This window comes from Pseudorca crassidens, chromosome 5, assembly GCF_039906515.1.
Source record: "Pseudorca crassidens isolate mPseCra1 chromosome 5, mPseCra1.hap1, whole genome shotgun sequence".
Classification (NCBI taxonomy): Eukaryota; Metazoa; Chordata; class Mammalia; order Artiodactyla; family Delphinidae; genus Pseudorca; species Pseudorca crassidens.
Window position 1 is genome coordinate 145,048,476 of NC_090300.1, and position 23,533 is coordinate 145,072,008.

Consider the following 23,533-nt stretch of genomic DNA (forward strand, 5'->3'; position numbering starts at 1 on the left):
TTCCTTGACCTCTGCAGCACCCCTGCTCACCTTCCTTACCTGTTCTCTCAGCTTCCGTAACACCCTCCTCCCAGGACCTCTTCTAATGCCTGTGTTCCTCTTCATGGGGGTCTCCTTTGCTGCTCCCTTTCTCAGGGTGGGTCCTACGCCCCTCTCTTCTCCCTGTACCCTCTCCTAAGCGATCCCATCCATGGCCACACCATCACTTCCCACCCATTGGTCACTGACTTTCAAATGCATCTGTCTAGCCCAGGCTGATTCCTTGGAGGTTAGACTCAAAGAACCAGTGACCTACACAAATCCTGCTTGGATGCCTTAATCCCACCCCATGTGCCAGAGCGCTCAGATCCCTGATGAATGATCTCTGATAAATGCACGATGGTGCCCCTAGGTCCTTCCCAGCCTCGTCTCCTGCCCCTTCCTGCCCTCAGCGCCAGCCTCCATGGCCATCACGTTGTCTAGTGGGACAGGTTCCATGCCCTGCCTGCTCTCCCCACCACATCTCCCTGACGCCCACCTGCCCCTCAACTCAGCTCATGTGCTTCTTCCTCGGGGACCTTGACAGATACCCCTTCCTCCAAGTCAACACTCTTCTAGCTCCACCCCACATCCCCGTCACATGCCCTCCTAGCTCCACCCCGTCACATGCCCTCCTAGTTCCGCCCCATCACATGCCCTCCTAGCTCCACCCCGTCACATGCCCTCCAAGCTCTGCCCCATCACATGCCCTCCTAGCTCCTCCCCCATCACATGCCCTCCTAGCTCCTTCCCATCACATGCCCTCCTAGTTCCTCCCCTGTCACGTGTCCTCCTAGCTCCTCCCCGTCACATGTCCTCCTAGCTCCTCCCCATCACATGTCCTCCTAGCTCCTCCCCATCACATGCCCTCCTAGCTCCTCCCCCGTCACATGCCCTCCTAGCTCCTCCCCATCACATGTCCTCCTAGGTCCTCCTCTGTCACGTGCCCTCCTAGCTCCTCCCCGTCACATGCCCTCCTAGCTCTGCCCTGTCACATGCCCTCCTAGCTCCTCCCTGTCACATGCCCTCCTAGCTCCTCCCCATCACATGCCCTCTTAGCTCCTCCCCCATCACATGCCCTCCTAGCTCCGCCCTGTCACATGCCCACCTAGCTCCACCCTGTCACATGCCCTCCTAGCTCTGCCCCATCACATGCCATCCTAGCTCCTCCCCCATCACATGCCCTCCTAGCTCCACCCTGTCACATGCCCACCTAGCTCCACCCTGTCACATGCCCTCCTAGCTCTGCCCCATCACATGCTCCTCTAGTTCTGACCTGAGCAGTGCAGTGTGCTGGGTGTGTTAAAAGAGACACATCCAACATAGTCCTTCCCTCAGGGAGCTGGCAGGAACAGAGCAGGCCTGCTCTGGAAACTTCACTGGGCCTGCTGAGAAGGCACAGAAGTAATTTGTAATTAACTTGCAGATTCAGCAGTTAGTGGATAAGCATGGTTGGCATTGCCCTTCTGGTCCCCGGATGAGAGGCACAGGTGAACAAACATTCTGCATTCTCGGCCATTCATTTTTTTTACCCACAAACATTCCCTGAGTCTTTCCTGTGGGCCAGGTGTTAAGGCTATGAGGAGGAGTTGGGGGAGCAGACAGCACACCTGTGTCGTTAGAAGAATCAGATTCTAGTGCAAGAAACAGAAGTTACACCACACCAATAAATTTAAAATTAAAACTGCTACAAGGAGAAAGGTCAAGGAGGAGAGATATATGGTGGAGTACCAGCACTGTGGGGGCCAGTCAAGGAGGGCTTCCTGGACAAGGTGGCATTGGAGGTGAGATCTGGGGGAGGAGAAAGATGTTCCAAAAGAGCAGAGAGCCCCCGCAGGGCTCTGCACCAGTAGGAAGCTTACTGGGCTCAGGGAATTTATAGGGAACTTGATGCCCAAAAGGGCCTTGAGCACCACATTTAAGATCTGGTCTGTCTTCTAAAGGGTATTGCCTACTGCCGTGTGACCTTGGGTGAGTTATTTCACTTCTCTGAGCATTGGTTTCCTCATCTGTAAAGTGGAGGGGATGATGTTACTGCCCTGATGCAGGTGTTTGAGGATTAAAGTACTTCGTGCTGCGAAGTGCTCCTAGCAGTGCCTAATACCAGTAAGTTTTCCACATGCCTCGGTAATTTTAATAATTGTGATTTTGTCGTCACCGTCACTCTTCCAGAGGACTGATGTCTTGCTTTACATCCAAATTAAGCAGTGTTTATCACCATGGGCATCTGGCAAGGTGATGAGGAGAGCTGAGAGCTGCTTCCTGTTGTTGTGCCAGACTCGTCATTGTTTGTCGTGTGACCTTGTTTTGTCTAGATTCCAGAATTCTCTGATGGCTTCTGGACGGGGTCCCAGCTGGCATGCTGGACAAATTCTGAAACACCTTGGTCTTATTTCCCTAAAATCTCCATCTACCTGAGAGATGAAAACTCCAGCAGATCATTCCGCATAACTATCCTGCCTCAGGTATGAACTTGGACTGTGTTTTCTCTTTTTAACATGGAACGTGCAAAAGTAAAGCACTTCATGCATAATGAGTGCATTTCAATATCACACCTGTATTAGGTAGCAATTACCACGATAGTGCTGCGTAACAAACAACCCCCAAATCCAGCGGCTTTAATCAGCGAGCTTCTATTTCTGCTCGTGAGTCTGGGCAGGTCTGCTGGTCTCGTCTGGCTTGCTCACATGGTCTCTAGTCAGCTGGTGGTTGGCCAGGGATAGGTTGGCCTTGGCTTAGGATGATCTCTGACAGCCACACTTGCATATCTGGTGGCTCGATTGGTGGAGGGGTGGGGCCATTGTCTCTCACCACCCAGCAGCTGCCTCAGACAGTGGCAGCAGGATTCTGTGAGAGAGAAAAGAAACCTTCAGGTGCTCCTGAAGTCGAGGCCCTGGGACTGGCCACCACCTCTTGCACAATGTTTCCCAAACCAGGCCAGGGGCAGCCCGGATAACCGGGGTGGGGACGTAGACACCACCTCCCAATGGGAAGAGCTGCAAGGTCACATCACAAGGGTGTGGCTACAAGGAAAGTTAAGAATTGAGGCCATTTTTGCAGAATCTACCACAACATCAATGTATGTTTACTTCTGATTGATTTATGAATCGAGACTAACACTGGATGCTCAGAGATGGAAACAGCAGTTTTTCCATACTCAGTAAATCGTTGATTCCTCCTTTATCCTAAGCATCTTGTTACATAGACCAAGTTCCGTCTTCCCCCATCATGTGTCTCACCTCTTCCTCCCCCTCTCCATCCCCAGAGCCCTCACTCACATCCCCTCTCACTGCCACCTCAGGACCCTCCACACACCCCCACCCTCTCCTCCTTCTAAAACTATCGCCAGATTCGTCTTGCTAAGCCACAGCTCTCCACCCCACTACTACAGCCCTGGAGGCCTCACTCGCCAGTGTGGCTTTCCATGACCTCACGGGACCCGTGCTGACTCCCCAGCGTATTTCCTGCTGCGCCCTTGACCCTCCACTCTTGGTGGCTCTCCTCCAGCACTGGGTGCCCGCTGCCGTCTCCTCGCCTTTGCTTCCGCCAACCCCCCTGCCTGAAATGCCCCCGCCTCCCCACTCCATCTGTGTATCCACATTCTTCCCATCCTTTAAGACCCAGTGCAAACAACTCCTCTTTGTTGAACCTCTGCTGAGCAGAATGACCCATTCGTGAGCTTTGCCCTTCAAACTCATAATGCATGTTTTCTAGTCTCCACTCATCTGGCCCGGAATCATATCTCCAGGGTAGAGTTTATGCCCTTGGCTTTTTCATTTGACTTCTTTTTTCTCTAATCGCACACACACTTATATTTCTTCTCCCATTAAATTCTTAATTCCTTGAAGATGAGAACCATGAGATTTAAAGATCATCCTTCCTTCCCTAGCATTGCCACGTGGTAGAGGGTGGTGCATAATAATAACTGTTTGTTGAATGGACAGATCAATGTGTCTTTGTTGCAGTTTGCTGAATTTGGGATAAAGGAGTGGGACTAGGGATAGGGAGAGAGGAATAATTTCAGAAGAAAAAAGTAAATGATAATTTGGCTTTTCCCCATTCTCAACTTTATATGGGGGGAAAGTGCATTCCACAAATGGAGAGTTGTAGGGGAAAGGATTGAAAGCTTTGTGAGAAATACGGCCCAACAGAGGACACATACGCTGAGAGCTGGAAGCTTGAGTTATATTCTCAGTACTGCCCTTGACTCACACTATAACTTTGAACAAATCACTTAGCCCTTTCTGTGTCAGTCTCTTTAACTATAAAAAAGAAATAATAATACTTGCCAAAGATGTTTTCAGAAGAGTGCAGTATCCTTGGATGAACACCACTGCATGGAGTGATGTTAGAATGATATGTTTTCAGCATCCTTAAAATAATGTGCTCTCTGTGATTAAATTTTGGTCAGCCCAACAGCAAAATGTGGACATTATTTCATCAAGGCGATTTGTAACTAAAGTTGAAACCCAGCTTGAGGACAAAGGTGAATGTGAACTGGAGAATAAATGGCATGTGGGTGAGTCGACAGTCAGGGACTCATAAGAAGTAGGAGGAAAGCAGGCACTCATGGGGAAAATCTATAATTATGTCCAGGGCAGGCAGAGCTGAAGGTCTGCTGGGGACCGCCAGCCATTTTTAGGGCTGAGCACTGGGGAGCGTGAAGATATAATGAGGGATGTTTGGGAGTATTGCATTTAATTTGCATAACTCTGGATAAGAATTCAGTTTTATTCTCACTTAGAAGACTGTAGATATCTTTTGTCTAATTTTGACATTGTCCACATTTTCACTTTTTAAAAATCTGCTTTCCCGTGTTTTCCTCATTTCTTATTCACCGTCCCAATCCCGTTTGCTTTCCATTGCCTTGTTGAGAAAGGATGGCAGTTAGGAACCATGACCCGATGAGAACCTCACAAGCGCACGCCTGGGAACAGCACTGGGGGTACCCTCCTAACACCCCAGCTCTGCCCAACTGAAGCCCTTCCTAACATTCAGGCCAATCATCAAGGCTCCTTGTCACCAAAGTTTTAGAATGAGGCCCCTGCCCAGGACCGTTCAGGCATCAGCAACAGTAGATGGGCAACTGATTGCTAGTGCAGGAGAGTCATGCCAAAAAACAGTGTGTCCGTCCCCAACCTATTTTCCAGAAACACATGTGGGCTGAATCCGATTTGGCCTGTCTAAAAAGGCAGCCCCCAAGCCCAGCCCACAGGCAAATTCTGATTTTTTTTTTCATAGAATCCTAAAAACGTAAATAGTTTCAATCTAAATACCACCGGTTTGTCTATTTGTGCTATTTTAGTTAGAAAGCAGGCATGTTATTCTGAGACCCAGCAATACTGGAGCTTTCCCAACATGTTACAGAATTTACAGTCTGGAATTTTTATTGGAAGTCAACTGGCACACACACAGAAAGGACAGAGGGAAAGATACAAATTCAGTTTGTATCATGTTTGTATCGGTGTCATCATTTGCATTTTATTTGGTGATTTGGGGGGGTTTTAGTATGGAATTAGTTCATTCAGAGGTAGGAGTGTGTGTGTGTGTGTGTGTGTGTGTGTGTGTGTGTGTGTGTTCTAGGACCTGCTTACAGAGCCCTAAATGGAAGCGTTTTGGTGGTAGCCAAGTGTATCCACCATCTTTTCTTAAGTTACGTTGACCCTCGGGAGAAGTTGTCTGTTTCATCACACTGCTCAAGCTCATTCATTTAATACCCATCTGCTGAGGCCCTACTGTGTGCCCGGCACATACCAGATGCCGAGATGCCAAGACTATGTGAAGAATAGGATGATTCCTTGCCGTGAAGAAGGGTTTACAGACAGACACCAGTCAGTGCAGGGCTCTGACTGCTGGACTCACCACCTGCATGATGTCCAGCAGGTTATGACTCTGGGAACAATCCTGGCGTGTCCTTGCTCACCTTCATGCCTTGAGACCCCTTTCCCTCCGGTCCTCCCTGCACGGGGCAAGTGCGCTGATGTTCATCTTCCTCACGTGTCAGTTCGATCATGTATGTTTTGATCATGCAGGGAGCATGTGCTGTTATTCATCTTTGTATGGCTGTACCGAGGACAGCGTCTAGGCCTTATTAAGTGCTCAGTAAGTGTTGAGCACGTAGACGACAGATGGATGGACGGACAGATAGACGTCTCCTGGATGGGTGTACCTGTGCACAGTCAGAGGTGGTGTGCATGTGCCTATCACCTCAGTAGTGTTTGTCACCAGGCACATGGTCCCAGCTCCTGGATGTCAGGGCTGGTAGCATCCTCTCCATCCTCTGTAGCTCCCAGGGCACCTTGGAGAGTCTGAGCACACGGCAGCCTCAACAGCTTGGTGACGTTGCCTGACTCGTGTTTTTTCTTGTTTGCTCTTTCCTCTTCAACAGCTTTACATTCAGCCCATGATGGGGGCTGGCCTGAATTATGAATGTTACCGATTCGGCATTTCACCTTCCACAAACGCGCTGGTGATTGGTGCTACTGTGATGGAGGGCTTCTACGTGGTCTTTGACAGAGCTCGGAAGAGGGTGGGCTTCGCAGCCAGCCCCTGTGCAGGTAAGCGATGCTTGGATTGGACAGGGGGCCCTCACAAGAGCAGTTATCTGATGTCAGATAACTGACTTGGAAGCAGTTCTTGATGATGAATCAGTTGGCATTGAATTCTTTCACTCACGCCTATCTCAGAGATCAAAGTCTTATCCTCAAAGTGCACTGGGCGATTGCGGAGAGGAGTAAGTGAGAATAACCCATGTCAGACTTTCAGTCCAGTGCTTGACACATGGCAAATGTGCACTAAATGTTAGTCATTGCAATTATCTCTCATATTAAACTTAAAACGGCATCTCATACCAGGAATAAAAATACTCTATGGGGCCTTGGGGATGAATTACAGTTTTTGGACAGTAAAAGCAAAATGAATAAAAAAGAAAATGCATAGATAAGCTGTGTGTATTTTCTTCCTCAAAGATATCCTCGTTATGAAATCAGAGGTAAATGCCTGTCCTTGCTATTTCTAGAAATTCTAAAATCGTGAGTGCATTTTTCTCATAGTATTTTTTTGAAGAGTTGCTATGAGGGTGACACAGCAGCATTATTTGGTGAAGTCTAGCTTAAGGATTGGGTGTATCTTCAGAGAAACCAGGAGAGCACAGTAAAGTTGATAGGGTGGTTAAACCCCTTCCACTTGGAAATGTCACAGAGTTAGCAGCTTGCTTGAAATGAAGTGTTCCCACAGCACACGATTTAGAGGGAGAATCAGGTACTTCTGACCGATAGCCCAAGCTAGCGAGGAGAAAGCAAATCACAGAAGTGGCAGGAGATGGAGTCGCTGGAGCACGTGCACCAGGGCGGAGGCCGAGGGAGATGCCGTGCTCAGGATAGGGTTTCAGAGGACTGAAAATGTCCCAGTACGTTGGATTTGGGATCAGGAACAGAAGGGAATCCCCAGGTTGTACTGGTAACATGCTAAGGGGGAGAACAAGAAATGTGAGGTAGAAAAAGAACTGACAACAAAAAGATAAAACAAGAAAATCAAGGGTTGTAGTGAAATACAAGACTGCCATGTAGTGAAGGAAAGAAAATATGAACTTGATGAAGAAAAAAGTCTGAGACATTAGATGTAGTTGTATGACAGGCAGGGATGCTGGCTGACCATGCTGGTAGCCTGTACTCGGACCAGACCTTCACTCTGATCTAAAACCAGCTGGGGGGTTTGGAGGCAAACAGAGGAGGTGAGGGTACACAGGCAAAATGCCAAATGATCACAGCTGATTTATTCAGGAGGTGAGGTTTCAGTCTTATTTCTTACTACCCTAAATCGTGGTCTTAAAATAGAGGCCCAGTAAATTCCCACGAAGTAGAATAACAATTTGGAGAACAGAAAAAGAGAAATATTCAATGGAAAAATTAAGTATTAGGCCAGTTCCTATTCTATATAAATAAAATCATCTAACCCCAGGTACATATTTGATATCTTGCAATATATCTTCTTAATATCAGTGCAGATTTCTTTGTATTAGTGAAAAGGCTTGGAATCCTTGAGACTTGACATTTTCTTTTTGTCTTAGTCATGAGTAAATGTTTACCTTTCAGCTGTGTATTAACTCTTTCAACCTGTTAGATATCACTGTTAGATTATCACTGAAAGAGAGCTTTCTCTGTAGCTTTACCTGGGACTGTACAACCTGGAACACCACTGTATCTCCCAACTGTGACTCTTTCCCTTCTTCTAACCCAGAGGATCTAAGAACTACAGCAATTTCCCCACAGTTTCTGTTCTCGTTAAATACCATTAAAGTAGAAGCTATGATGCCAACAGCTGTTATATCATCCACTTTACTTAATACCTCAGAGAGCGTAATCACCGTATGTTTCCCGAGTGAATTACTGTTGCAAATAGTTTAATCTTAAGTGTCTCTAAGCAGACCGTCTCTTGCACTTCATCATGAATTCTTTTTTAGGTGCTCTTATACAACTTTTTTGTGGCTATTTTTTTTTAAATGTACTTAAGGTCTTGGTACTTAAACATTTGATTTTACCAGCAGTGGGAATATACTCTGATATGTCTCCTCTTTAGTGCAAATTGTTTAGCCATTAAAGTAATTACTTCCCTCAGGGCAGCAGTTAGGAGGTAGACAGTGGTCTAAATAAAGCACCATAGTAAGTGGAAGAGATACCCTGCTTTTCTTTTTCTTTTTAAAAGTGTTTATTTTTAAGTTATAGCATGTTTTAAATAACAAAATGTTTTCAATTGCAAGAAATCATGTATTATATACACACTGGGGAACACCCAGATTTAACAAATGCTAACATTTTGTTATGTTTTCTTCAAAAATTTTTCATAGAAATAAACATAAATATAGCCCCATGCCACTGCCTTCCCCAGAATTACTCTTTATCCTGAAATCTGTGTATATTCTTCTCCTAATTACCGCACACTTATAATTTCACTTTGTGGTTATAACTACCCTGGATTAGTTATCCATTGCTATATAACAATTACCCCCAATTTAGCAGCATTCCATGGCCTTGTGCAGGTGCCTAGGGGCAGGAATTGAGAGGGGGCGTAGCTGGTGGTTCTGGCCCATGGTCTCTTGTGAGGCTGCAGCCACCTGAAGGCTGGAGGGTCCACTTCCAAGTTCACTCACGTGGTTGTTGGCAGGAGTCCTCTTTCCTCACCATCTGGACCTCATCACCGGCCTACCTGAATGTCCTCAAGGTAGGGCACTGATCACCCCAGAGCAAGTGATCCCAGAGAGAGAGAGAGAGAGAGAGAGAGGAGAGAGAGAGCACGCAACAGAGTCCCCCAAACAGAAGCCACAGCCCTTTTATGACCTAATCTTAGAAGTGCCGTGCTATCACTTCTGCCTACTCTTCTGGTCACACAGAGCAACCCTGGTTCTATACTACTTGGGAGGGGACTGCACGGAGTAGATATCAGGCAGCAGGGGTCACTGGGGCTCATCTTAGAACCTGCCTACTGTTAACGAGTACCTATACCAAAACGTAGGTTCGTTTGTTTTGGTGTTTTGGCATTTTTAATTTATATGAATGCCTTAGTGCTGTGCAGATTCCTTGTCAACTTGCTCTGATTGCTCGACTTTACATTTGGTAGCATTTCCACGTTGAAATGAGCACTAGGTCATTCATTTTGACTGCTGTGTAGTATTCCATTGTGAGAATATACCCAGATTATTTACCCACTCTGGCCTTGAGTAACATGTGGGTCGTTTCTGATATTTCAACTGTGTTGAACATCTTTGTGCACGTGAGTGAGATCTTCTGGAAATGGAATTTCTAGGTGATTTGCTATGCCAGCCTTCAGTGTTACTGCCTGCTGACTAATTTGTCTTCCAAGTAGCTGGACCACCAAAGTTATACAAGAATTTTCATTCCCTCAAAGTATTATCATATTTGTTTTGTTTTCTTTTTTGCCAATATGTGTATGAAATAGTGCCACATTTTAATTAATTGCTCCTGAGATGACATAACTTTTGATATGTCTATGGGATGGTTAAGCTTTTTCTCTGATAGTGAATTTTTCTATTAACAGCTTGTGCACGTTTTTCTAATAACTTTTTATTGACATACATAAGTTCTTCATATATTTTAGATACTGATTTTCTGGGTTATATGCATGGCACATATTTTCTCCTAATCTGTCCGGCTTTTCTTGGGTTTTGTGTCTTTTATTTACATTTTTAATTTAATGAAGTAAAATTTACTAATCCCTTTTTATGGCTTCTATTCTGTACTTTATTTGAGAAATTCTTCCTTTCTCTAAAAAAATAGAGATTATTTTTCTTCTAAAGGTACTTTATACTTTTGTTTCATTTTCTTCTAAAATGTGAAGTAGGAATCTAATTTTTATGAGGCCACTGAATTTTCTCAGCATCATTTATTGAATATATGTTTTGCCACTGATTTTTTCAATATTTTATTGTAAAAAAATTTAATATACAGAAAGGACTAAAAATAATAAAATAACATCCTGCATACTGACCATCTAGACTTAATTTTAACATTTTGCCATGTATCAGTATGTGTATATGTATATATATTTTTTTTGCTGAACCATTTGCAAATTTGCAGATATCATGACATTTCACCCCTAAATATTTCATTGTTCATCTCTTAAAAATAAGTACATTCTCCTACTTAACCATAATATCAATATGACACCTAAAAAGGTAACAACATTTACCTAATATCATATAATATCTAAGCCATATTCAACTTTCCCCAGTTGTCCCAAAACTGTTTTCCTTAGCTTTTATTTTTTTTGAAGGCCAGTTGTATTATAGAATGTATCATACTCAGATTCATCTGAGTATTTCCTGATGGTATCATTTAACATTTTTGATTGATATCATATTTCCTGGAAACTTAGGACTAGAGGCTTGATTAGATTCAGGGTAAATAGTTTTTGCAAGGTACCTACTGAATTTTAATAATTTCTTTGTCATGTATATATATCTGGGTCTATTTCTGAGCATTCTGTTCTGTCCCAGCGGGGATAGTGGTGTATCTCTGTGCTATAACATACGGTTTTAATTTCTGTAGTTTATAATAAGATTCAATGTCTGGTAGGTGTTTGACTCTTCTCCTTATTCATCTTTAAAATTGTCCTGGCTACTTTTATCCTGTTATTCAGCTTGTCAAGATCCCTGAAGAATCATATTGAGATTTTGATCAGAACTACATTGAATTTATAGATTCACTTGAGAAGACATCAAATTTTTACTGTATGAGTCTTTACCCCATGAATGTGCTGAATCTCATTTGTTTAGGTCATCTTTGATGTCCTACAGCAAGGTCCTGTGGTTTTCTCTAAAAAGGTCTTACACGTATACTTATTACTAGATACCTGTTAGCGCTTACTGTTATTATAGATGAGATTATTTAAAATTGTATTTTCTAATGGATTATTTGGTATACAGGCTTTCCATTTTATTGTGTAGTAATCTTCTGTCCAGCCACCTTACTGGATTCTCCGTTTTTTAAATAGTTGTTAGAATCCCTTGGATTCTCTTTGGAAAGGTAGATGATCTGCAAATAATACGCTTTTTAGCATTTCTAATCTTTTATCTTTTAGTTATTTTTCTTTTACTGATGCTTTTAGAGACACTATTGAATAGAAAATAGTGATGGACATTTCTCCTTACTTTAATGGGGGTGATTAAAATACTTCACCATTGAGCATAATGGATGGGTTAGGTTTGTGGAAGTCCCTTCCAATCCTCAATTAAGGGATTCCTAGTTGCTGACATTGTTTAGTATGAATTTTAAAAAGCTGCTCAACAGTTTCTACTAATGTTAAAAATACTCCTACTCAAGGGATTTGAGCAAATTTCACTCTTAGCTATATGCAAAGGAGAAATGAACGTGTATGTCCACTGAAAGACTTGACCAGAAACAGCTTCATTCATAAAACTAACCAAAGTGCTGCATTCATGATAATTACATAAAACTATCATTTTCATCAAACTAAAAACAGTCCAAAGTCCTTCAAAGGAGAACAGATAAATAAATGGTCATCTTTCCATTCACTGGGACACTACACAGCAATTTTCTTTCTGCTGCAGAATGTACTTTAGGATTTCTCTTATAAAAGTTTGTGAAAGGTAATTTTTATTTTGCCACACCTCTTGAATCATAATTTAGCTGTGTGTGGAATTTAGGTCAACCGTTTTCCCTTAGTGTTCTGGAGATGCTATTTTAATACTCTCCTGCCATCATCATTGCTGGTGAAAAGACTCCAGTGAGTTTCAGTTGTTATACCTTTAAGGGTAATCTATTCCTTCTCTCTGGGTGCTGTTGAGACTTCTTTTATTTTAAATTTTTAGCATTTTGATCTTTCACCATGATATATCTAGATATAGATTTTTTTTTTTTGCGGTATGCGGACCTCTCACTTTTGTGGCCTCTCCCGTTGCGGAGCACAGGCTCCGGACGCGCAGGCTCAGCGGCCATGGCTCACGGACCCAGACGTTCCGTGGCATGTGGGATCTTCCCGGACCGGGGCACCAACCCGTGTCTCCTGCATCGGCAGGCGGACTCTCAACCACTGCACCACCAGGGAAGCCCTAGATTATTTTTTCATTTTGCTCAAGACTCACTGTGCTCTCTGATTCTGACAACTCATGTTCCTTGTCATCAACCCTAGAAAATTCTCAGCTGTATCTCCACACCCATTCTTGTACTCTCGTCTAATCTCCTATGAAATAAATTTTGGGAGTTCTCGTTTTTTCCTCCATAACCCTTGACCTTTCATTCATATTTTCTTTGCTGCATTTTGTGTAGGTTCCTCAGGTACATCTTATATTGGTCTAGTTCTCTCTTCAGCTGTGTTCAATCTATTTAACCTATTCTGTGAGTTTTAAATTATGTTGACTGTATTTTTCATTTTCAGAAATTCTGTTTTGTACTTTCTCAAATGTACTAGTTTACTTTTCTGTAGTGGCCTGCAATAATTTTGTTGTGGCTTGTATTTCCTTTATCTCCTTTATCATTTTTTATTTAATTTTAGAAAACGGCTGGGTAATATTCAAAAGGTACAGTGATTTATACAGCACCCCACTCTCTCAGATTCAATCACATGAGTACATAAAATCTTCCCTCGTTATTACTTTTTTGAGCCTCATGATCTCCTATTGTATGGGTGTTTCCTAATTTGTTTAATTAATCTTTATTGATAGGCATTTATGTTGTTTCTAATCTTTTGTTGTTACAACAGTGCTGCAATGGATACTGTTTATATATGTCTATTCACAAATAAGAAAGTATACTTCCAGGTTAGATAACTAGAAGTAGAATTACTGGGTTGAAGGGTGTATCATTTGTAATCTTGGTGAATATTGTCACATTGCTTTCCATAGAGGTTATACTCACTTATACCTGACTATACTAGTTCTCTAGCAATGTATGTGATGGCCTGTTTCTCCAGTCAGACTCACCAACATAGTGACGCACTTTGGGGAATTTTGCCAATCTGATAGGTGAAAAAAGATCATCTCAGTGCAGTTTTAATTGTATTGCTTTATATGGGTGAGGTTGAGTTTCTTTTCATATATCTAAGGGTGTTTGCTTTTCCTTTTCTGTGATCTATCCACTCCTATCTTTTCCCCATTTTTTTCTGTTGGGTTTTTACTTTTTGGTGTCAATTTGTAAGAGCTCTTTATGTCTTCATTTGTCTGGAGGAAGAAAAGCTAAAATTCATATCTCAATCAGAAATTATTTTTAAACTTTGCTTCTGATGAATTTTAGTGTAAAAATGTTTACTTTTATGCATGTAAATATATCAGTCTTTTGCTTTAAGTTTCTTGGGTTTAATGTCCCTTTTAAAATTACATTTCTCACTAAAATTATTTTGTGAGTTGTTTAAGTATATACTTCTATGTTTGATTTCCCTTGGCATAGAATACAGATTAAATCTTTTCTCCCCAAGATGACTACCAGATTGTTCCTATAACATTTATCAAATGAACTATCATTTCTTGACTAATTTGAAATCCCACTATTACTGCACACCAAATTCGAGTAAATATTTGGGATATATATATATATATATATATTTTTTTTTTCGGTATGCGGGCCTCTCACTGTTGTGGCCTCTCCCGTTGCGGAGCACAGGCTCCGGATGCACAGGCTCAGTGGCCATGGCTCACAGGCCCAGCCGCTCTGTGGCATCTTCCTGGACCGGGGCACGAACCCGTGTCCCCTGCATCGGCAGGCGGACTCTCAACCACTGCGCCACCAGGGAAGCCCTGGGAGATATATATTTATTCTTTTGTTCCATTGATATGTTGTATAGTATTAGTTCTTTTTGTTCCATTGATATGTTGTATAGTATTAGTTTCCTTTTATTGTTCTTTTTTCAAAACTTCCCTGCTAGTCTTAATTTTCTTTTCCTTTATGAACTTTTTTTTAACATCTTTATTGGAGTATAATTGCTTTACAATGGTTTTTATGAACTTTTGAATCAGCTTGTTTAAAGAAATAATCTTGTTGGTATTTTAGTGAGTTTTTAATCCCTTTAAACACAGCTGTTGTATAATGCAAGCAGATTGTTGTATTTTCTATCATTTATAGAGAACTAATCTCCTTGTTTTTGTGTCTGCTGACTGTTTTCTCCTGGTGGATTTTTTTTTCTCACTTGGTTTGTAGTTTTTTGTTGTGAGCTTATCTTTAGTGAGAGTGTTTTGTTTTGTTTTGTTTTTTCCAATCTGAGAGAGTTCAGTGCACTCTGGGTTGTAAAAAAGTTCCTGTAAAGCAATTTGCATGTTTCTGTTGAGTGTTTTTCAAACCATGAGAAGTATAGTGTTTCTACACCAAGTTGTGTAAATTTAGATGCCAGCCATGATTTAGGTATTGGTTTTGAGGTTCTGTTTCTCATGGGACAGCCTTTCTTGCACTCAGCTTCCACCCTCCTCAAACCTCAGAGTCAGGCTTCCTTGTTGGTAGAGTTTACCTGGCTCCCTGTACTGATGGGCCAGACTTTTGCTGGCATGTCATCTCTAGCACCCATGTCCTTGGTGCTGGGGTCAAGTCTTCTGTCCACCCCCAACTTGTTGGGAATTGGAACCTAGCCCTAACACCTATTTCTGAGCTCAGCTACAAATTTAAAATTAAGGGTTGTTTTTGTACTCAATTCTGTGTGTTATAGCAGAAGAAAGTTCTACCTTTGCACCAACCAGAACTTGAAAATCTTTGGGAGCTGCCCTTCTCCCCTAGTGTCTTTATTTTGGTTTTCATAATAATCTGTGTTTGTCAGATAACACTTAGCTTATGGGATTAGGCTTCTCTGTAAGGTTTGGGGTGGGAAAGAGGGCAGTGAGTGGGAGCTCTTTGATTAGAATCTCCTGGGGAGCTTTTTAAAATATGCATGGTCTACATCCTCACCTCCTTTTTCAGCCAAGGTATACAGGAATGGTGGTGGGTGGGTGCTTGATGGGTATTTTGGAAGAAGATCCCCAGATGCTTCTCTTCTGCTGCCCCTGCTTCTCCTCAACTCACCCTCCACTCCTACGAACAGTCACTATTCTAGTCTCAGATCAGAGCCAGATAAACAAGGTGGCAGTCGTGGTGTGTCATGGAGATGGCCAGCTTGGGTCTGCAGCACATAGTCGCACATACCTGGAACAGGTACCGGGGACTGGAGCACATTCACCTGCCTCTCTGTTGCCTGGACCAAATGTCCTATAGCTAGGAAAATAGTAGCGTGTTAAAACTGACAGCTTTCTCTTAATGTATCCAAAACTTCTGAAATACCACCCATCTCTTTTTATAGATTGAGACATTTAGCACCCAAGAACTGTATAGATTTCAGCTTAGACAATTTGAGACACATCATGGATTGTGGCAGTCGTTTAACTGTGAATTTTCTTTGCGGCAGGTTGAAACTGGATATTCTGGTTCATGTTTAAAAATAGGAAAGTTAGCTATTAAGAACAGTGTCTCAGAGATATGCCTCTGCTATCTACTTAGAGTACAACCAAAAGATGGCAAAGCCAAGGGCCCCCAAAGACATAGATTAGGCAGCCCTGCTTCCTCATTTTACAGAAAAGAACACTGAGGCTTTGGGATGGTAAGTGGCTTCACATGGTTTCAGAGCAAAACGGTACTGAATCCATTGCACTGGTCCTATAACTCCAGGACACTCTTCCAAGTAAACCACGTCCACTCAGAAAGCATCTCAGTACCAACTAATCCATGGGAGGGAACGGGTCACTTCATTTTGTATGCTGTGGTGGAAAAGACCTGACTACTATAATTTTTATAGTTGGTAGAGGAGCTGTCTTCCTCAGGCACTCATTATCAGCTGGGTCCTGACCTTCTAGGAGACAAGACAGAAAATGCATAATTAAAATTTTAACCCAAGCCCTTGATGAAAGAATTTAAAGTAACTGTATTAACAGCTGACATTTAGTAAACACTCACCTTAGTCCAGGCACCCTGCTAAGTGCTTAACTCCTGTTGACTTGGTTATCTATACAACAAGACTCTGCTATTATTGGCTTCGCTTCACAGATGGGGAAACTGCGGGGCAAAGAAGTTCAGTAACTTGACCAAAATGACACAGCTCATAAGCGGCAACTAGGACTTGCACCCCAGGGACCGTGCTCTTAGCCACGGCACACTATGGCCTCTCATAAGCAGATCCAATGTGAAAAGTGAAAATCTGTTCTGTGACCACAGAATTAGTAGTATGTGTAATAAATACACAGGCTTTTCAGTGAATGGCATTTCTAGAAAATATTCTCCAGAAGTAATTTTAAATCAACTTTAACATTGGGTGGCTGGTTAGCGAATGTGAGAAGGCTGTTGTTTCCAGATAATACATTATGTCTGACAACCTTAAATTGGGGCTAGTTCTCAAAAACTTTAAAAACAAATACATAACTTTTCTGATTATAAAAATAATACGTGTACATTAAAGAAAATTGGATGATGTTGGGGTTTTTTTTTTACTATTTTTATTGTATTTGTCTATATGTACAGATGGTCCTAGATTTATGGTGGTTTGACTTGAGATTTTTTGACTTTATGATGGTGTGAAAGCCATATGCATTCGGTAGAAAGCTGACTTTGAGGTGTGGATTTTGATCTTCGGCTGAGCTAGCAATCTGCCGTCGATGCTCTTGGGGTGCTGGGCACCAGCAGCCTCAGCTGCCACTCAGCCCCACGATCTCCAGGGTAAACAACCGATGACACACTTAGAACCATTCTGTACCCAGACAGCCATTCTGTTTTTCACTTTCAATACAGTATTCAGTAAATTACAGGAGATATTCAACACCTTATTATAAAATAGGCTTTGTATCGGATGATTTCGCCCACCTGTAGGCTAATGTAAGTGTTCTAATGTAAGTGTTATGAGCACTGTTAAGGTAGGCTGGGCTCAGCTAGGATATTCAGTAGGTCAGGTGTATTAAATGCATTTTGACTTAATGATATTTTCAACTCATCATGGGTTTACTGGGCTGTAACCCCATCTTAAATCTAGGCAGACGTGTGTGTGTCTCATATATGGAAACGTGTAAACTTGGGCGTTCCACTTGAAGAACAATACTAAAATACTAAAATCCCTAGGTACCTAGCAGAGCTGCCGTTGGTTTTGTTTTTCTTTTTTAACCTAAATGCAATCATGTCACATGTGTTATTCTTTGACATACTTTTTTGACTGCCTTGTTCTTTTGATTTTTTGAAAGCGTCATTGAGATATAATTGGTATGAAGTGAGCCATTTGTGTTATAGGGTACAATTTGGTAAGTTTTACATTAGGTGTGCAACCTAAAAAGACATCCCCACATACAAGATGATAAACATTTTCATCATGCCCCAGAGTTTCCTTGTACTTTTCTGTCCTTCCTGCCCCCCAGCCCTTGCTGCCTCTGACCCCAACCCCAGGTAGCCACTGATCTGCCTTCTGTCACTATAGATTACTTTTCACTTTTTAGAATATCATATGAATGGAATCATAGCATGCATTCCTTTTTGTCTGGCTTCTTTCACTCGCATAATTATTTTGAGATTGATTTCTTTTTTTCATGTATCAGTAATTCATTCATTTTTATGCTGAGCAATGCTCAGTTGCATAGATATATCATAATTGGCTTACCCCTTTCACCTGTTGAACTTTTGGGTTGTTTCCAGGTTTTATTGGCTATTATAAATAAAGCTGCTCTGAAAATTAGTGTAGAAGTCCTTGGACATAATTTTCATTTCTCCTGAGTAAACACCTAGGGGTGGAATGGCTGAGTCATAGGAGAGGGATAGGTTTCACTGCCTAAGAAATTGCCAGACTGTTTTTCAGAGATGGCTCTGTCATTTCCATTTCCACCAGCTGTGTATGAGAGTTTCAGTGCCTCCACATCCTCACCAGCATTTGATATGGTCCCTCTTTTTCATTTTAACAGGTAGTTAGTTGTATCTTATTGGGGTTTAAATTTGCATTTCCCTAATGACTCATGGTCTCGAATGTCTTTTCATGTGCTTATGTGCCATTTACACATTTTCTCTGGTGAAGTGTCTTTTCATATTTTCTTGCCCATTTTTGTATTGAGTTGTTTTCTTATTTTTGAGTTTTCAGAGTTCTTTATATTCAGAATACAAATCCTTTATCAAAAATGTGACTCTCCAGGGGACACGGGTTCGTGCCCCGGTCCGGGAAGATCCCACATGCCGCGGAGCGACAGCTGGGCCCGTGAGCCATGGCCGCTGAGCCTGCGCGTCCGGAGCCTGTTGCTCCGCAACGGGAGAGGCCACAACAGTGAGAGGCCCGTGTACCGCAAAAAAAAAAAAAAAATGTGACTCGCAAATATTTTCTCCCAGTCTTTTCAGTCTCTTAATATTGTCTTTGAAAGAGGACAGGTTCTTAATTTTGATGAAATAAAATTTATCAGTATTTTTCTTTTATACATTGTGCTTTTTGGTGTTAGAGCTAAGAAATGTTTTGCCTACCTCAATGACACAAAGATTTCCTCCTGTGTTTTTCCTAGACATTTTATAGTTTTAGAAATGTGTTATTTAGTTTCCAGATATTTAGGGATTTTCCAGCTATCTTAAATTTAGTTGTTGATGTCTAGTTCCACTGTTGCCAGAGAACACAGTATGAATTGAATCTTTTAAAGTTTATTGAAACTTGTAGTGTGGCCCAGGATATGCTCTATCTGGGTAAATGTCCTATGTGCTCTTGAAAACAATGTATATGCTGCTGTGTGGGTGGAGTTTTGTGTAATTGTCAAATTGATAGAATCCTTCAGGTTGTCTATATCCTTACTTACTTTCTGTCTCCTTGCTCTGTTATTGAGCAAAGGATGTTGAAATCTATGACTATATTTGTGAAGTCTATTCCTCCTTTTGTACTTTACCATTCTTCTTTTACATATTTTGAAATTCTGTTGCTAGAGGCAGAAATTATGTCATATTTATGAATTGAACATTTTATCGTTATGAAATTACCATGTTTATCTGACAGTCTTCTGCTCTGGATCTACTCTGTCTGATATTAAAATAGCCACTCTGGGTTTCTTTTTATCAGCATTAGCACTATACATCTTTTTCCATCCTGTGACTTTTAACATAATGGAGTATTTACATTTAAAGTAGGCTTCTTGTAAGCAGCCTATAGTTTGGTCTTGCTTTTTATCTAGTTTGACAATCTCAGTGTTTCAACTGGGGTGTTTAGACCAGACTTGAGCAAACAGCAGGCAGCAGGCTAAATCTGGCGCGTAGCCTGCTTTTCTGTGGCCCGTGAACTAAGAATGATTTTTACATTCTTAAAAGGTTGTTTAAAAAAATCAAAAGGAATATATGATAGAAATCATGTATGACCCAAAAAACCTAACATGTTAACATGGTCCTTTATGGAAAAAGTCCACAAACCCCTAGTGTAGAGTATTTATATTTAATGTGATGATTGATATGGTTTGGTTTAAGTCTGCAGTCTTGCTATGTGTTTTCTCTGTCTCATCTGTTCTTTCTTTCCCCTTTTTCTCTTTTTCTGCCTTTTTTTTTGGCTGCATTGGGTCTTTGTTGCTGCATACAGGCTTTCTCTAGTTGCAGTAAGCAGGGGTTACTCTTCGTTGAGGTGCGCGGGCTTCTCATTGCAGTGGCTTCTCTTGTTGCAGAGCATGGGCTCTAGGCACACGGGCTTCAGTAGTTGTGGCACGTGGGCTCAGTAGTTGTGGCACACGGGCCCAGTTGCTCCGCGGCATGTGGGATCTTCCCGTAGCTGGGCTCAAACCCATGTCCCCTGCATTGGCAGGTGGATTCTTAACCACAGCGCCCCCAGGGAAGCCCCTCTGCCTTCTTTTGAACTGAGCCTTTTTTTCCCCTTGTTTATTAGCTATGACTCTTTGCTATGTTATTTTAGTGGCTCTAGGGTTTGTAGTATCCACCTTTACCTTGTCACATCTACCACTTCCTGTAGTAAAAGAACCTACACGGCGTACTTCCCTTTCTCCCCTCTGTCGTTTGTGCAGTTATTGTCATACATATTACTTAGATGTGTGTTACAAACCACCCAATATATTGTTATTATTTTTGCTTTAATCAGTTATCTTTTTAAATATTTAAAGTTAGAAATGAAGATTTTACAATTGCCTACATAGTTACAATTTATAGTGTTCTTTTCTGTGTGTAGGTCCAGTGTTCCCACCTGATATCATTTTTCTTCCGCTGGAAGGGCTTCCTTTGGTTCATTTTGTAGTGCAGCTCTGTGGTGATGACTTCTTTCTTGTTTTCAGCTTTATTGAGATATAATTGACAAAAGTGATACATATTTAAGGTAGACAACTTGATGTTTTGATATATGTGTACACTGTAAAATGATTACCACACTCAAGCTAATTAACATGTTCATCGCCTCACAGAGTTAGTAGTTTCTTTCTTTCTTCCTTTTTTTTTTTCTTGGTAGTGTTAAGAACACTTAAGATACACCCTCTTAGCAAATTTCATGTATACAGTATTGTTAACTATAATCAGCATGCTGTACATTAGATCCCAGACTTAATCATCTTGCATAACCGCACCTTTGTGCCTTAACACCTCCCCACATTCCCACCCCCCAGCTCCTAGCAACCACCATTCTACTCTCTGAATCTATGAGTTTGACTTTTTTAGGTTTCACATGTAAGTGGATCATGCAGTATTTGTCATTCTGTGTCTGGCTAATTCCATTTTAGCATAATGTCCTCCAGGCTCATCCATGTTACACAAATGGCAAGATATCCTTATTTTTTAAGACTGAATAATACTTCATTATGCATATGTGTGTTTGTGCACGTGCGTGTGTGTCTGCCTATGATAAATTGTTTCTGCTCGTGTGTGTCTAAAACATCTTTTTTATCTTCACTTTGGAAAAATGTTTTTGCTTTGTATAGAATTCTAGGCTGCAGAGTTTCTCCCCCTGGTATTCTAAAGATGCTGCCCCACTATCTTGTGGCTTGTGTTATTTCCGACATGAAATCTTCTGTAATCCTTTTCTTTGTTCCTTTGTACATAATATTTCCTTTTCTCTCTGCTTTAAGGATTTTTCTCTTTATCACCGGTTTTTAGCAATTCACTGGTGTATTCATGTTTCTTATACTTGGGGTTCTTTGAGCCTCCTGGATCTGTGGGTTTATACTTTCTATCAAATTTGGAAAATTTTTGTTACTGTTTCTTCAAATATTTTTTCTGTCTCCCATCCTCTCCTCTCATTTAGGTGGTCCCATCGTTTACTGATTTTCTGTTTTTTTTCAGTATTTTGCTCTTTGTTTGTTTCATTTCGATAGTTCCTACTGGTATGTTTTCAAGTTCACGTGTCTTTTTTCTGCAGCGTATCATCTGCTATTCACACCATTCAGTGTATTTTTCATCTCACGTAATGCAGTTTTTAATCTCTAGAAGCTTGATGTAGGTCTTTCTTTTTTGTACAGTTTGTACGTCTCTGTTTAACATGTCTAATACTTCCTCTAGTTTCCTGAGTGGAATAGAGGTATAATAACCGTCTTAATATCCTGTCTAATAATTCTGTCACCTGTGTCGCTTCTTGCTAAGTTTTAGCTGATTCGTTTTCCCCTGCTACGTCTTGTGTTTCCTCTTTCCTTGCCTCTTGGTAATTTTGTGTTGGACGCCAGACATTGTGGATTTTACCTGGTCGGGCACTGAATACGTTTGTATTCTCTAAATTACTCTTGAGGTTTGCTCTGGGTCACAGCTAAGTTCCTTAGGAAGAGACTGATCCTTTTTAAGCTTTATCAGAGGGATCAGAGCAGTTTAGTCTGTGATTAATCTTTCCTATTACAGAGGAAAGACCCTTAGTACTCTAAGTACCCTGTGAATTGAGTGAGTTTTTCTGGGGTTTTGTTTGTTTTTTTCACTGTGGGAAACAGAGTGAACAGGAAATAATTGGCAATAGGCATTATTCTCAGCCCTGCGTGAACTCCAAGCACTGTTTCTTTTAATCCTTCCGAGTAGTTCTTTCACTGGCGTTCATTCATTTTAAGGTCAGCACTCCGCTGGAGGCTCAGGGGAGGCCCTCTGGAGATGTGTGGCATTTCTCTGTGTAGCTGTCCCCTCTGCATCCCTCTCCGTGCAAACTCTAACAGCCTTTGCTTCTCTGGATTTCTGCCTCTGTCTCCCCAACTTGGGGAGACCACCATACTCCGCCAGTGTCACCCTTCTCTGTGCCACAACCCAGAAACTCTCTCAAGGCAGTAAGAAGGGCACCTGTGCGGCTCACACCATCTGTTTCCCATCTCTCAGGATTTACTGTCTCTCCTTGTTCAAGTTTTAATATCTTCAGAGTCTTTTTTTCATGTTTGTTTGTTTTTTCTATTTTAGTTGTTTCAGGTGGGAGGGTAAATCTGGTTCCTCTTCCATCTTGTCTAGAAGCAGAAGTGGTTTCAAGTGATTTTTCATTTCTTTGTGCTTTGCTCTATTAAGAGATTGTCTTTGCACTAAGCATGTTTCACTCTCATAATTGCATTTGTTAAAGCTTCTCTATTTACAAAGTAAATAAATCTTTGAAAAGACAAATGACCTACTGTGGAAAGACATTTGCAGCAAGAAAAAAGTTTTTTACCATATATAAACGCCTCTTACAAATCCATGAGAAAAAGATAGAAATGATCATAGATATAGAAATGGCCAGTGAGTGTATTTTTCAAATGGTCCCCCAACTAGTAATCAAAGAATTGTAAACATTATGATGTTGGGTTGAGGACCATCACTCTTCCTTATAGATGCTGGTGCGAGAGTGGGAAGTGGCACCCCCATCCTGCGCTGGTGGGCATGTGTGCACAGTGGCTCAGCCTTTCTTGTGGGCCTGTTGTCAGCATATATCCAGATGCCTAAAAGTGAGCCTACCTTGAGCCATATTTTACTTTATTTATTCATTCTGAAACATAATAAGAATATGGGAAGAGATTCAGGTACACTGTGTTTCATATTCAGTGTTTATAATGGTGGAAATATTGAAAACCACTTAAACTCACAGATAGGGATTGATAAGCAAATGCGATACATCT

At 41.6% G+C, this 23,533-nt stretch overlaps 1 protein-coding gene across 2 annotated transcripts in view; it reads left to right on the forward strand.

The window, feature by feature from the left end:
- BACE2 (beta-secretase 2) overlaps positions 1 to 23,533 on the forward strand; it is a 93,243-nt gene that overhangs the window by 60,459 nt on the left and 9,251 nt on the right. For both annotated transcript variants that reach the window (XM_067739533.1, XM_067739534.1), the window contains 2 exons: positions 2,334 to 2,483; positions 6,407 to 6,575. In XM_067739533.1, coding sequence (XP_067595634.1) covers positions 2,334 to 2,483; positions 6,407 to 6,575 — 319 coding nt within the window. The remainder of the gene's footprint in view (positions 1 to 2,333; positions 2,484 to 6,406; positions 6,576 to 23,533) is intronic.